Source organism: Thamnophis sirtalis, unplaced genomic scaffold, assembly GCF_051295495.1.
Source record: "Thamnophis sirtalis isolate CommonGarterSnake01/CBP01778 unplaced genomic scaffold, rThaSir2_p1.2 scaffold_2, whole genome shotgun sequence".
NCBI classification, from domain to species: domain Eukaryota; kingdom Metazoa; phylum Chordata; class Lepidosauria; order Squamata; family Natricidae; genus Thamnophis; species Thamnophis sirtalis.
This window is the reverse complement of record NW_028261382.1, coordinates 145,630,370-145,646,177: the sequence shown is the minus strand read 5'-3', so window position 1 is coordinate 145,646,177 and position 15,808 is coordinate 145,630,370. Positions and strand designations below refer to the sequence as shown.

The 15,808-nt window shown below is 35.0% G+C and overlaps 1 protein-coding gene across 2 annotated transcripts in view; it reads right to left on the bottom strand.

Moving 5' to 3' along the window:
* Positions 1-15,808, bottom strand: part of LOC106540500 (desmocollin-2) — a 37,013-nt gene that overhangs the window by 5,352 nt on the left and 15,853 nt on the right. The window contains exons 5-16 of one of the 2 annotated variants that reach the window (XM_014055623.2): positions 14,923-15,078; positions 13,101-13,245; positions 11,591-11,766; positions 10,617-10,751; positions 8,895-9,080; positions 7,510-7,769; positions 6,486-6,625; positions 4,557-4,769; positions 4,221-4,463; positions 2,451-2,578; positions 630-899; positions 19-64 (exon numbers count right to left, since the gene is read on the bottom strand). In XM_014055623.2, the coding sequence (XP_013911098.2) occupies positions 29-64; positions 630-899; positions 2,451-2,578; positions 4,221-4,463; positions 4,557-4,769; positions 6,486-6,625; positions 7,510-7,769; positions 8,895-9,080; positions 10,617-10,751; positions 11,591-11,766; positions 13,101-13,245; positions 14,923-15,078 (2,088 nt within the window). In that variant the 3' untranslated portion in view covers positions 19-28. The remainder of the gene's footprint in view (positions 1-18; positions 65-629; positions 900-2,450; positions 2,579-4,220; positions 4,464-4,556; positions 4,770-6,485; positions 6,626-7,509; positions 7,770-8,894; positions 9,081-10,616; positions 10,752-11,590; positions 11,767-13,100; positions 13,246-14,922; positions 15,079-15,808) is intronic. The other variant, XM_014055621.2, reaches the window with a different exon arrangement.

Here is a 15,808-nt window from a genome sequence, read left to right as displayed (position 1 = left end):
TAAATTTCATTGATTTACCTTTTAATGTTTAATTTTTAATCAGAGTGTGTCCTCTAATGGGTTCCTATATATAAAAAATGCACATGATTGGTCTATATCATTCAATCTATGAAGACTTTAACAAAAAAAATCAGATTCCCACTGATCACAAATATGCAACTTAGCATTTCTAAAGCAATTGCAAATTAAATTAAATAATATTTGTATATAAATTAGTAATGATACATTGGTGGATCATGCTGGCTTAGATTTATTACTGGCATGTGTACCTACCTCTTCTACAACAAGGACTTTCAAATTTTTAAAAATCACTTATTTGGGTCAAAGAAAGGAGAGCAAACAGTAGGACAGGTGGGAACAAAACAAAGCAAACACACATTACAAAGCCCAAGTCCAAATAAACAATCTTTCTAAACAATATAATTTATAAACAAAGCAAAAAATATTTCAAGTATACCCAGATTTAATTAAGGTAATTAAAAAGAAGATTCTACATACAATAAAGAATTCTCTATTCAGAGAATTCAGTGAGATCCCAAATAATTTGTCAGGCTGTTTCACCCCACAGATTTAGACAGTTAAGTCTAACTCTAAAAATACATGCTGAAGAAATTGGTTAGCAACCTTACCTCAGTCAGACGAGGATGTGTGAAATTCTGCCATTCTGAATAATTGTATCTGTAGGTATCCATCATGGACTGCCCATATCCTTTTCCATTTAAAGTATGATGCCCCGCTCCTTTGACAGATTCCAAGGTGTGCTGCCCCCTAACCGATTCCATGGTCTGGTGTCCTTTGACCATTTCGAAACTTTCTTGTCCCCCAGTTTTTATTCCAGAACCAACCCCGTGATCAGACGTCACTATGTTTCCTGTTTTCACAGGAAGTATGTTCGGATCCTGAAAGTGGAGAAATGGCAAAGCTTTTTTTAGAATGTTTAAAGAGAAAGCAATGAAGATTTAGATATTATTTTACAGCTGGTTTATATATTAGAAGAACTGTAGAAACAAAAAGTACACATTTTTCCAAGATATTCCATTTACAATGTGTAGATTTACTATGTGACCAATTTATTAAGCATGCCTGCATTTGCTTAATTGCAAGTAATTGTAATTTGTTTATCTTCATTACCTTTGTGAATGACAGAATCTGGAAAGTTCTATATTATTAGATTAAATTATTACATCTCATTTCTACCAGGCTGCATAGATACTTGAAGTTATCACATACAACCCATGGCAGAATACCAATTTTGATTCAAAAATCATAATCCAGTATAAATAGATGTTGCATTTTTCTCAATGCCATATACAATCAGAAAACCATTAATCTAATGGCCAAAACTGAAAATGTTGCTCAGGATGGCCAATTCTATTTAAAACAGGGCAGTATATGCATTAGAAAGTAACATATTTGCATTATTCTTGAGCTATTAAAATAATTCTATTGAAATAGCAGACTGCCATGCAAAATAAGAATCTAGTTGATACTCAGAATTTAAGAATTAAATGAAAATATCTGCTTTTCAAATTAAAGCCATGGTCACTTTTTTTAAAAAAAAGGCTGATGATATTAACAGGAATATTACAAAATATTTTGTTGAATCCCACACACAAAGCTATGGCTTTCCCTTCCAGGAACTGTAAAGAGTAAGAATTATATCACAGCTGACATTGCCCCCAATCTCTAAGATCCTTAGGAAGAACCCAAGATTGCATCAGTAGCGTCACAAAAGTTGTGGTTGTTACTGTCATTATTATTATTATTATTATTATTATTATTATTATTATTATTATTATTATTATTACTATTATTATATTTTTAAGGGGCTGTTTAAGATCTCTTCTACTATTGAAAATTTCTCTATCGCAAAAAAGGATTCAGGATTTGAGAAGGCTATTTATACGCAGCTGAAGTTTAAATAATTTTCAAAAAATATTTCTACTCTTCTTTACTTTCTCCTTTCCCACATTGCCCTGTGGCTGATGTGCTTCTTTCTATTAACACCTGGACAAGAGGCTACTAAGACAAGCTGGCCCTATCACTCTTGCAAGCTGTGAGATAACAAAATTCCAGCTTTAACTCCAATTGGATAATTATTTTCTTCTTTTGTCTTAGCAGCATCCCGTGCTTACTCGCCAATCCTCATTATTATCTAACCTTCCTTTCTAGATTCTTATTCTGGTGGTGGAGGGTGAAAAAAAAATAACAGGGCTGTAAAGGCCACCCAACCAAATCTGCCGCTTTACTCGGCCTTACTGTGGCAGATAGGGATAATTTAAGTAAATGTGATGCCGTTTGTTACAGTCCTAGTACTTGTTTTAATAACCTCCTGCTTTGGTATCCATCCCATAAATTCTAAATTAATCAGCAATACAAGAATTTCAGAAAAACCTTAAGTACTGGCACTGATCGCAAGCCCACTTGCTAAGCATAATAATGCGACTTACCATAACTTCTTCTCCAGGTGCTTCAGTATTAGATATGATTAAATTCTGATTGGCTAAATCATCACAAACATGCTTAGTGCCAGCCATGGGTGCACCACCAAAACATCCACAAAGCGTAATCAGGATTACTACAGGACAAAAACCAGTAGTAAAGAGATAGCAACAGCATTTTTTCCCCAACAATTTGGGTCATTTTACCCACTAGGTTGACTCACCTGAAAGGCTGAGTCAACCTTGAGCCTGGTGGGATTTGAACTGCCAAATTGCAGGCAGCTGGCAGAAGTAGCCTGCAATACTGCACTCTAAACACTGCCCCACCGCAGCTCATATTTAATATTAATTCAATATCAGCAGATTTGTTAGTAATATTTATTACATCTACTATCCATCAAAGATAGTGTTATCTCCTCTGTCTCCCTCTAATACAGCCATTTCACTCTCTGTCTCTAAGTCTCCAGGAACTGCATGCTATCTATCATCATGCCAAATTTTAAAAGCAATAAACTTGCAGCTTATTATTTGCCACTGCAAATAACAATAAAACTTTCAGCTATTGGTAGTTCTCCTGTCATTCAAACTATGACGGGAAGACAAAAAGAGAACTGTTCCATTGTATACTAATGTGGTCTACCTACCCTAGAACAAGAGTTTCTCTATAGGATGAATGGAACCACCTTCCTTTATTTTTTCCAAGGCGTGGGAACAAACGAGGACACCTTGGCAAACAGGTAGAGGAAAGATGCAGGCTGAAACTTGCCGATGCATTCAATGTGCAAGGAAATTTATTGTTTTAACATTTGGCTGGCCCACAGAGGCTCCTAATTTGGAATCATTTGTTCTAACAAAAGGCCTGAAGTTGATTTAAAGGGGGGAGCGGACTTTTCAGCTTCTAAATTTAAAAAATTACCATCGGGAACATGGCCAATTATGTGCAGCATTATATAACTACATTTAGTTTCAACAACCTTCATCACAAGAATAACCGAAAATCTATCTTCATGGTCAATCCAGATTCAGAAGCATTTTAAATAATAATAGTTGGCCCTGATTTATAGTGCTTCCGGTACAATAAAAGTAAATGCTTTTATTGACTGAAAAAAGAAATTCTAAAGATTTTTAAGCAGAAAATTGCTCAACTGTGAAGTACAGCAGACTGGTGAAGCTGTTATTAACGTCATTTACAATCTCTGGTTTGTTTAAATTATGAATTCATTTTTTAAAATTTTTTACAGATATTTAAATTGTTCTGTTATATGTTGATATAAAGAAAAGTGTGATAGAAAGAGAAGACTGGGATAAATATGCAATAAACACAGCCTTCTTAAACATCAAAACATATTTCCCTACAGCCCTAAGTATTCCATGCTGACCTTCCTGCATTAGGATAAGACAGAGGCATGCAAAATCAGGGTTCAGTATTGGAGCATCTAAATAGCAATAGCAACAACACTTAGACTTATATACCACTTTACAGTGCTTTACAGCCCCCTCTAAGCGATTTACAGTCAGCATATTGCCCCCCAACAATCTGGTCCTCATTTTACCCACCTCAGAAGGATAGAAGGCTGAGCCTGGTGGGATTTGGTGGGATTTGAAGTACAGTCAGAATATTTTTTACTTACTTCAAATATTTTAATGGACAAATTTATATAGGGTTAGGGTTGAATTATACATAAATCAACTAATTTGATTTGCAACCTTAAGATGTCAAAAGCATTCCATAATTTAGTAGCTTAGTTATATAGTCAAAAGAAGAAAAAGTAAGCTTACACAATAGCAGCAGTGATCCCAAAATCATAGCAAGGATGGCCCAAATACCAAGAGTAACATCTGAGCGCTGACGTGGTAAACTATCTCTTGGTGGGTAAAGACAATCTTTAGGAACTGTACAATCACACAGTGAAACTCTGATTTCAGAAACCCCTTTGTTGCCTCCATTATCAGATATTTCAATAGGAATTATGTACTGGCCATAGCTTAAAGCATCGGATGGTTCCAAATATACTGATCTGTCTGCAGGAAAAAATATATTAAAAAGGAGTGAATATTATTTCAAATGTATTAGGTCAATTGTAAAAGATTCAGATTTTAGAAATGATTGCCTACCATCACTTTGAGTTAGTCTCCAGTTTTGAGTGTCTCTTTCAAGAATGGAAAAAGTAAAGGGAACTGTGTGAGGATCTATGTCAGCATCCACAGCAGTAAGACAAATTGGTTTTCTGTCTCTGCATATTATATACTCCTTTTGAACAATTTCTGGGTAATTATCATTCTCATCTCGTAGATTAACTACAATTGTTCCAGTGCCTGTTTTGCCACCTGAAAAAAATAGAATCAATTTTAGAAATAGAAGCTCCCCTAGCCAAATATAATTCAAGGCTAACCATGATGAACTTGTGAGCTAAATACAAGTTTAAACAAAGGAAAAGCTAATTCCAAGGAATGAATACCGCATCTAAAAATTTCACAACGCTTTTCAGGTTGACTTTTCAATTTTGCATATGATCTCTAGGTATGTATGTATATATTGATTGCAAAAGGTATGACTTAATCAATATAAGAATGTATAATTGGCTTCATTCACAATATAAGGAAGACAATCTCTTTTTCACATAGAAGACTGGGAATGTTATGCAAATTCCAAGAGAAGGTCATATACTATATCATGTAAACAAGGTGCATTAACAAAGGTATTAACACAATGGCTGCATGTAGCTCTGTCCAAATCCAAGTAAATTAACACCTGCTTATTTGTCCAATATTTTGTGCTCTTTATAATGTTAAAGTTTTTCCAAAATAACATTAATAATCATTTTCTATATATTGCTTTTAACTTTGTGTACACAGCGCAAATACAGTTTGTGAGCTGGGCAGTCATGTACATATGACAAAAATAAATAAACAAACAAATAGCAATACTACGAACATCTTTTAAAATTGGTTGGGCTTATTTCAACTATATATATGGAACTTCGATCTTTGCTATGCATTTTCACACTGGGGGCAGATTCTCTTTTTTTTAAATGAAATGAGGCGGAAACATTGTACATGTAGGCCTTAACTTACAAACATTCATTTGAAGTTTGAAATTAAAATGGCACTGAAAAAAACTCGACTTACAACCAGACCTCACACCTATGACTATTGCAGCATCTCTACAGTTGCATGAACACATGCTTGACAGTCAGCATATATTTACAATAGCTGCAATGTCCCAGGATCATATGATCACCATTTGCAACCTTGTCAGCCAGCTTCCAACAAGCAAAATCAACAAGGGAAGCCAGGTTCACTTAACGACCATGATTCACATAGCAATAGCACTTAAACTTATATTTTCAGTGCTTTACAGCCCTCTGTAAGCAGTTTACAAAGTCAGCATATTGGCCCCAATGATCTGGGTCCTCATTTTACCAACCTTGGAAGGCTAAGTCAACCTTAAGCCAATGAGAATCAAACTGCTGAACTGCTGGCAATCAGTAGAATTAGCCTGCAATACTGCATTCTAACCACTGCGCCACCACAGCAGTTATGGCAAAAAGGTCCTAAAATTGGGTGCAACTCACCTTGCTTAACAACCCAAATTCTGGTCCCAATTGTGGGTGTAATTACCTATACTGTCAAAGAATACCTGAACAGGGAATGCCAGATGATAGTAAATGGTGTAAATATACAGGAATAGAGAACTTTGGTGGTAATGAAAGAACTGGTGCCACTGCGTATTACATCCTTTTGACTTTCACTTCACAAGCCTAAATTTTGACTTGAAAGTGTGATTGTGCAAATGAGACTAAATTAGTATCTTTGATTCTACTTAACCATATCACTTAGTGATGGTGTTGCCAGTCGCAACTGCAGTTTGTACAGACTATTTGTATATCCAATACATTTGAAAAATAGACATATATGCTGCTTTACTTTTAGGTTTCTCATCAATACTCCTGACATATCTTTCATAGAAAATCATAATAAACGTAATAAACATGTAGCAAAAAGTGACTTAAAACATATATGATTTGTGGCATTTCTACTCACTTCGGTCTACTGCAGCAACTGTTACATTACATTGATATAACTTTAAATCTGGTGCTTCCCTGTCTAACATTTTAGTGGTGCTGATCTGACCTTCATTATTCATGGTGATCCAGTTACATGGGTCCTTTATTATTTTGTAACTGCAAGGTGGGAAAAATAGCACATGTTAGAAACAAACACATGAAATGTTTTCTTCATAGTATCCTAGATATCTTTAAACGACTTGGAAAAAAGGCTCGTGCAAATGTAGCATTACATCAATTCCACAAAACAGCTAATTCAGGAGTTTACTTTTATGATTATATAGGCAGAAAAATAATTATTTTGAATCTTTGTCATCAATTTGTCTCAAATATTCATGAAGCAGAACAACAGTTTTCCTAAATTTGACCCACCCCACTGGTATTCGGGAAATATGTTAATAGGAAAATAAGGCTATCAGATCTGTATATACATATATGCAGATTTATATACGTAAAGCTATATATGCCAACAGCAATAGAAGTACATATATAATCTCCCCAATAGGATGAGGAGGGAAAAGCATCATCTGAAAATGAGGTTTTTAATTCAGGGTTTTAAGGGTACCCTAATCCCCAGAATACCATATTTGTGCAACCAAATGTGGGGAATCAAGGTCTCAATCATCCAATCATGCACACCATTTTGACACCACTAACCCCTATTCCCCTGCTCTGGATTTTTAACTCTTAAACTTTCTCCCAATCCCAAGCTAAATTTTGGATCACGGAAGTCTGTTAAACAATTTGAAGAAAGAAAGTGGAAGCAGTTTGGTCTTTTCGAAATTTGCTACTTCCATTCTCACTCTTAACACAAACCCAAATTGCCTCTGTCACATCCTGTAATCTCATTAGCTTTCCAGCAATAACAAACCCTTCCAGTCCTCCAGCTGCATCAGAAACTTGCCAATCTCTACTCTACAGTATGCCTACAATTCCTTAAAAGAAACATTTGTCCGTAACAAATAGGACAAGAAAGTGAATTAAGCCACAAAGTACAATACCGTATGTCTTCACTATTTCCGGTCTCTGGATCACTTGCGGAGTAATGGCCAACCGGTGTTCCAGCTTTCAAACATTCTTTTATATCCAAAATATATATTTTAGGATGGAATTCAGGCCCTTCATCCACATCTCGTACTTTAATAACAACAACACAAGTACTTGTAGAAATTGGTCCCGAATTCGGTGCTAAAGCGTAAGGGACTTCATTATTCACAACAATTTCTAATCTTCTCTCCTTGGTCTTTTCATAGTCCAGACCCTAGAAAATATATTACAAGATTTGCTACAAGTTAGTAGAGTTCCATTCTAAGTTATAATCATGGAAGTACAAACCAACATTTTAAAAAAAGCATTAAAAAACCAACATTAAAAAAAAAAATCCTGCAATAATTTGAGGTTTAGGAAAGACAGGAAGCAAAGTCAAATCTATCACTCTCCTTTCTTTTTGCAGATTATAAATTCTGTTGAAGAAAGAATGTTCATCTCTATGCTTCCGTTAATATAACAAACTCAGAACCAACAGCGACCCAGAATCTCTAACAGTGCTAATCTAGAATGCCATTAATTTTTTTAAGTATCCTAGTCTCATTTGACTTTAATGAATAATTTTCAGATCAGGCTCATGCAAAATAACTGTTTTACCATCACACTACTCACTGAGGTGCTGAGAGGTTTTTTTTTTTTAAAAAAAAAAAAAAGCTTAAGTGCTTCTGATTCTATCTTTTTTCCTGTCTCAAAGGCAATTGTTTTATAATAAAAAGAACATTTCATCAATAAAAATATTTTTATTTGGCCCCAAGAAGTCGTTTTGGTTAGGAATAAGAGGTAGCTTGGGTAACTTTAATGCCCTGGATAAAACAAGTAGAACTGTAACAAAACAGGATAGAAGATTCCATTTATGATTCCTTTTCTCTAGCCAAGTTCAATGGCCACGAAGCAAGTTCAGGTTTGTTTTCTTATTATTTCCTTGCATTTCTGCAAACCTGCTCCTATTTCCTCTTGGGCATAGCTTTGTGTAATAATAGAACTATGGCATTGGAAAACCAATATAAAGCACTCAGCCATGAAATTGGAATAGCGTAAAGAAAAACTGTGTATTCAAATGTTCATAAAATAAAACTACATCAGCTTTATAATAAAAATAGTGAAAAAACTAAAATATATAGCCAATATAGAAAACACAACTACCTGGAAAAATTCAATACTGAAAAATTATTGCAACTATAACTTTTAGGGGAAACTATACAACTACAGTGTTAGCAGTGTTAAAGTATCATGAAACCACTGCCACCTTCAATAATGCAAAATAGGAGTACAACTCGTAATACAATAAAGGTAGAAATACATATCCTGTAACATTTTGCATAATCTTTTTCCTTATTACCTTTTTAATACATAAGGTACCAATGTTTGAATCCCGGTTTGTTTCAATTTTGAAAGAACCATCTTCATTTCCCCTTATAATATTGAAAGTAGCGTGCCAGGCTGGAGTTCCTCGTACATCTTTGTCTGTCACACCAATTTTCGTTACTTCTGCATTAACTGTGTTTTCAAGTATAAATACTTCATACTGAAATTAGCAAAATGTTCATAGATTAATTTCATTATGCAAAGTATGCTGTTCTTCAATCAATCAATCAATTTTATTAGTCATATACCAGAACGAATAAAATCACTCAGTGAATATTCAGTTAAAAATTCTAGAATAAAATAATAAATAAAATCTATATTTAAATCCAGTCTGTTCATTACACATGGCCTAAGTGTACTAAAATAACAATTCATAAACTATGAGGCCCTTAGTCAATTAAATACTAAAATGCAAAGGAATAAGCAGTGCAAAGGGTTTGACACATATGTTGTCTAAAGCAGCTATGGTGGATTAGACACGTATTTCTGATGAATCCCCAGTGCTTCTGCGCAGAATCTAGCCATCTGCGCTGTAGTTATGGACTATGCGTCCTTAAACAGCCATTGGAGATAAGCGGTGTTAGAACAGCCAGGATACCTAGCAATTTTTATTCCAAGATGCAATAATCCCAGACAGCACTCTATTTGCTTTTGTGCATAACTATACAGACTATATATAAATCAAAACAGTATGAATTCTGTTCCTGCCTTAAGCACAAACCCAGGTGGGTGACCCTAGACCATTCACTCTTTCTAAGACTTAGGAACAATATCAGAGCAAATTACTACTGAAATCTTGCAGAAAAAAGAAAAAGTCTGCAGAGACTTCTCAGGTAATCGTCAGGAATCTAACAATGGCTTGAAGGATTTTTTTTAAAAAAATGAAACCCTTTCCTAATTACACTCTCCCCCTCCTTCACTTAGCTCTATTACTGATCTCAAATTTTAGCTTTGTTATATATTATTTGTAGATTAATCCATTCCAAACTAAACATGGAAGTGGTTGTGGGGGAGATCATTTGTTTTCTCTGCAACCAAGAGGAGGACAGGAATCATGGCTTAATAAACAAGTTAACAAGTTGTAGGTTTCCTTGGGGCAATCATTTTCTGTGAGGTTTTTCTGGCATGGCCAGTTTACAAGTTTAAATACAATTCAAAAATCATATCAATATTTGAGTTCCATGCACAGATTCAACTGTGCTTATTTATCTGTCAAAAATAAAGGGGGCGGAGGGGTAGAAGGGAATTAGGAAAGTCTATGGAATTTATTTCTTGGCTTCATAAAGCTGACATAAAATTGCAAGTCTGGCTGTGCTCCCCCTCCTGTTTTACACCTGGAAATATTGCTCTGATATGTTTGCATACAGTATGCTTTCTACATGTGCCAGATATAATGTATGTTTTCCTTCACATATCTTTGGTAAAGAATCTCCCTTCTCTTCCTCAAAGCCATTCTTTTTACTCTCTATACTATGCCAATCAGGAATTGATTAAAGCATGCTATATACATATGTGTACGTACGTACATACATACATACATATACATATATACATATATATACACATATATATACATATATATACACATATACATATACATATATATATATATATATATATATATATTATACAAACACACACACACAGAGATAATGACAAAAGTAAAAGAAAATTAACTTGAACATGTCAGACATACCACACCATGTTCACACATCGGGGCATGATCATTTGCATCACCAACTTCAATTATAGCCGTTCCAGTGTTGCATAAACCAAATTTCTGACCTCCCATATCTCTTGCTTCCACTAATACTGTGTATTTATCTATTTTCTGAAAGAGAGCATTGTAGACATCAATATTGTTTGTTTATTCTTAAAAACCAAGTAAATTACATGCAATTTATAATTATAAAGAGTAATGAATCATGGGGTTTTTAAAATATACATATAATGACTAGAGGTCAAGTTGGGTAAGACGGCAATAGTTTTTATATATTGTTGTGCTACCAATTGCATACTAGTGACAATTTCTGTGAATTCCAGAAATCTGTTTAAAATACTAACATATGTTAGTATGGCAGAAAAAGAAAAATAGCTTTTACCAATGTATTATTAATGGGCATGCTCTTCGTGGAATGAATAGCCTTACAACACACAGAAGGTCCTCTTTAACGCTGTAATTATCTCAAAAGTATAAGCTGTCAATATGGAATATTGCAATCTTCTTCCTCAAACCATTTTCTATTGGACATTTTTTCTTCCAATTCTATGTCCCTGGCTAGCAACTGACTTACCAACCCATTTCTAAGCATTCATTTGCGTCCCATACTCTCTTTGAAAGTGCAGCCCAGAGAATTTGCATATGCCCTTGACTGTACTTCAGATACAAATATTTTATCCACCATCTTTCAATCAAGTCAAGATAAAGGACATGAATCTAATTTTGTTAGCCCCATCAATCAAATCTGCAACATGCTTAAGAATCTGGCAGTTCAAATTGGCTCCATGAGCAATAAAACGTTTGTTACAAAGAAACTATACATTCCTTAAAACCACTTCACATCTATAGTTTAAAGGCAGAATTCTGTTTCCAAACCCTCTTTAAAAGTTGTCCCTGAAAGTTGCAAAGGTAAAGAACAACAACATTAGGCTTGGGGGGGAGGGGATTACCTCTCTGTCCAAGAATGCACTCTGCAAAGAAATAACACCAGTTTCTTTGTGTACTTTAAATAAAGGGCCACCTCGAGGTGAAGCAGGAGTTTGTCCCACAATTGTGTACATCAGTTTAGTGTGCAGTGTGCCCGGTTCATCTCTGTCTGTTGCAATCATTTGCCCAATGAAGGTATCTACATGGGGAAAAATGCAGTAGTCTACCATAATATGCTTCTCACATTATTATTAGAGAGATATCTTCGATTTGGTATTGTATATATGCTACCTATCAAGCGATACTTAAATTAATGCAATAAGGACATTTCCATTTGCCTTCTTTCCATACAAATTTCTACAATTTCTCATACACATTTCTTCAATCCAGACTTGCTCATTTTACCAAAGCTGTGGTTTATCATGCTGCATGAAATTGGTCGTGTTTTCATCAACAACACATTTAAAATGGCTACAAGAATTTTGGGGAAACTGCTTATTCAAGTGCATATAATGCTTAATGAAGGTTATATATCCATTTCTGACTGTCAATTTCGCTACAATATTACAGTGGATGCTTAAAAATAAAAAAATAAAAAATATTCAGCAAATTAATAACAAGTTTGATTTCACTGTTCACATTATGATCAAAACATATGATCTAAATACAAACTTTCATGTTCTAACCCTAACTCCAAATAACAGAAGCTTCTTTAGTTTTTTATTAATGGAGTCAGAAAAAGATTCAGTAATGTATGAAACTGACCCAAATCATCAGAAACAAAATTCTATTGAGCAGGGGTGTCAAACTGGTGGCCCACAGGCCAGATACGTCACCTGCAGGCCATGCCCACCCCAGTTCTGCAAAGAGAAAAAACATCACGAAACGTCATGTGACAGCAATGTGATGCCAGTTTGCCACCTGTGCTATTGAGGATCCAAGGAACTTCAAAGCACTAGAGCAGTGTTTTTCAACCTTTTTTGTGCAAAGGCACACTTTTTTCATGAAAAAAATCACAAGGCATACCACCATTAGAAAATGTTTAAAAAATTTAACTCTGTGCCTATATTGACTATATATAAAGTAATTTTCCCACGGCACACCTTACATTATGTCACGGCACACTAGTGTGCCGCGGCACAGTGGTTGAAAAACACTGCACTAGAGGATAATAGTCTCTGAGCAACACAGATATACAGTGACTCAGATACTAAGGTGAAGATATTTTCAAGGTAGAAATGGTTACCTGTGACTGTTTCTAAGGTAGAAAATTTTACCTTGAAATTCCAAGGTAGAGAATTTTATGGCTTCATTCCACATAAAAATATTAATAACTATATGTAATTAGTGTACTTTTATTTATTAAACTATCTAATGCCAAAGAGTTGACATAATCATTCTTTTAGAAACTAGGTTCAATAACTATTCACTCTTCATTGGCTGAATCTTATCCATTAAACTGCAGTCCCACGAGGGATTAAATTGGTAACAGAATATAAAACTAAAATGTTTTCAAATTATATATATGCTTACCAGGTCTGCTATTCTCTATAATACAGAAAGTAACTGTATCAGGATTAAAAATTGGAGGATTATCATTATCATCCTCAATTCGGATTATATGTACAAGTGGAATCTCTGGTGTGTAGCCATCTAATGTCTTTGCATAGCAAACTATCTGTAAAAAAGAAAGTATTTTAATTTGCTATCCATGCAGAATTGATTTTCTTTGCTGATCTCTTTTAACAATTAACATTCCTTGCACACAAACCTTAGTATTTATTGATTTACATATTTAATTTGCATACAAACAGACTTCCATAACTCTGGACAGTTCACAAACTAAAAAGCAACAGAAAAATAAAGCCATATGTTAAGAAAGACAAGAGCAAAAGATGACAAAAGTGTGCAACAATGAAACCATTACAGAGTGCTCAGTACGGACTTCAACTATCCTAGCTAAAAATCTGGGTGAAAATCCAAGTCTCACCACCCTATGAAACATCAGTAGATTTGGGGGCAAAGGGAACTTCATTCCAGACTGCAGACTCTGTGACAGAGAAGACGCACATCTGGCATAGCTTAGTTTCACTGAAGGAAACCAGAGTGCACCACCTTGTAAAATCAAATTATCCAGAAAGGAAGAGAAGCATCATAACTCAGTCCCCTATCACTAAGTCATGAAGTCAGCTCAGAAGGACGTCATGATAGGGATAACAAAGCCACTGAGAGATTAAGAAGCACAAACACAAATGTACCATCCTCATCTTGCTTCCACCACAAGACATCTACAGTGCAACCAAGCTGCCTCATTACTAAATCCCAGCCTGAAATCTCACTGAAATAGTTATAATCTGCTTCTTCCAGTGTACTCATCAACTTAAGGACAACCACTTTCTCAACAACCTTCCCCAGAATTAGAAGTCTGGAGTTTGGATGGTACTTATTGAGAACCACTGAACCCAAGGGCAGCTTCTTGAGGAGGACATGCAACACCTTTTCTCTCAAGACAGGAGATACCACCCCTTCTCTGTCAAAGAGGCGTATGCCTCAGCATGGACCCAAATGCAGGTCACCTCCCTGATCATTTTTATGATGCAGGAAGGACTCTGATTCAAGACACTGGTAGCTGAGCTGACAGCACAAAGAACCCTATCTACTTCCTCAGGAATCACCAGCTGAAGCTTATCCTAGATTGCATCAACAAACCATGTCATATTTGAATGATGCTATCCATCAGATAGTCTGAATAATTCTTACAGTGGCCCAGCAGATGTTCCCAGGGGTCCTCCCTTCCAACAGAGATTAAGGGATCTTAATCAGAACTGCTGGATGGCTATCAGAAAATGCAATAAGGGTGGAAAAGTAATAATAGCTTACCAGCTAGGTCCTTTCTGAAATGTATTAGTATGATTAACTTTAAATAGCGTCTCCAAGGGATGCAACTGCTTTTCTGAGTTTCATAAAATCTAAATTTTGATTTTCTTCTAATTATTGGCAACATGAACAAGTCATTCCTAAGCATTTCAACTTTTGTGGTATCCGCACAATCACGTGATTGTGATCCAGGGCATCAGCTTGTAATTATGAGAGTGGAGCATCCATCATTCACTGTGACCTCTTTTTTTTGCAGATTCAATGGGGAAATCATAATGGTTGACCATGTGACATTCTTGCTTAATGACCCATGGTGATGCACTTAACAATAGCAACTAGAACTGCCGGAATTGCCATAGTTAAGTGATTTGGTCACATGATATGCACTTTAGAATCACATCAATTAACCAGTCCCAACTGCTATCATGAATGGAGGACAAACCTATAGTTTAGAAAATGATAAAATTGTGACTTTTACCTGAAATTCCGCATATTCCTCCCGATCTATTGGACAAGTAACAAAGAGATTTCCGGTTTCCTTTTCAATGTAAAAATAATTTAGTGGTGGTTGATCCACACCAGGACCACCAATGGAATAGGTAATGTTGTATTTTTGAGCTGTATCAGAAGATAGCTATAAAAAAAATGGAGGGGAAAAAGAAAACATAACTATATCCTACATCCCAAAACTGAAGTAAAACAATCCACTCCTCCACAGAAAATATCTAAACATTTAAAAAGTATTCAATATATATGCCAAAAGATGATAACATAGTCCTTCAAATGTTGCTGGATTGAAACATCCTTTTCCTCATTGCTTCAGATAGCAGTTAAAGTAGATAAGAGTTAGAATGTAATATCTAAAGGGCTACATATTGCCCATGATGGATACATGTATTAATTTTATATTGTTTGCTTTGATGGACACTAAGAAGGCAAATATAAACACATAATATGGTTTTAAGGAAATTTAAATATTCATATACACTGCAAATAGTTGGTGTACAGAGAAGGGGATAGTTAGAGATAAAATATCCATAGTTTTCCTATTTTTCCAAATAGCATTTTCCCTTTTTAGTACTTATAAATAATAATACAGAATAAGTTGGTATTGAGTTCAAAGATAAAGACTTTTTCATATTAGAAAAAAATTCAATGCACTTTGCAATTTTTTATCAATATTATATTAAATATCAACTGTAGTGTGGTGTGTGTGTGTGTGTGTGTGTGTGTGTGTGTGTGTGTGTGTAAATTAAACACTGATATACATTTACTATTTGGAAGGTTTGATCTACTTTAACCATTGCAGCATTAACAGTACACCTATCAAAATACACCTCAAAAATTACAAGCATTATTGGTGA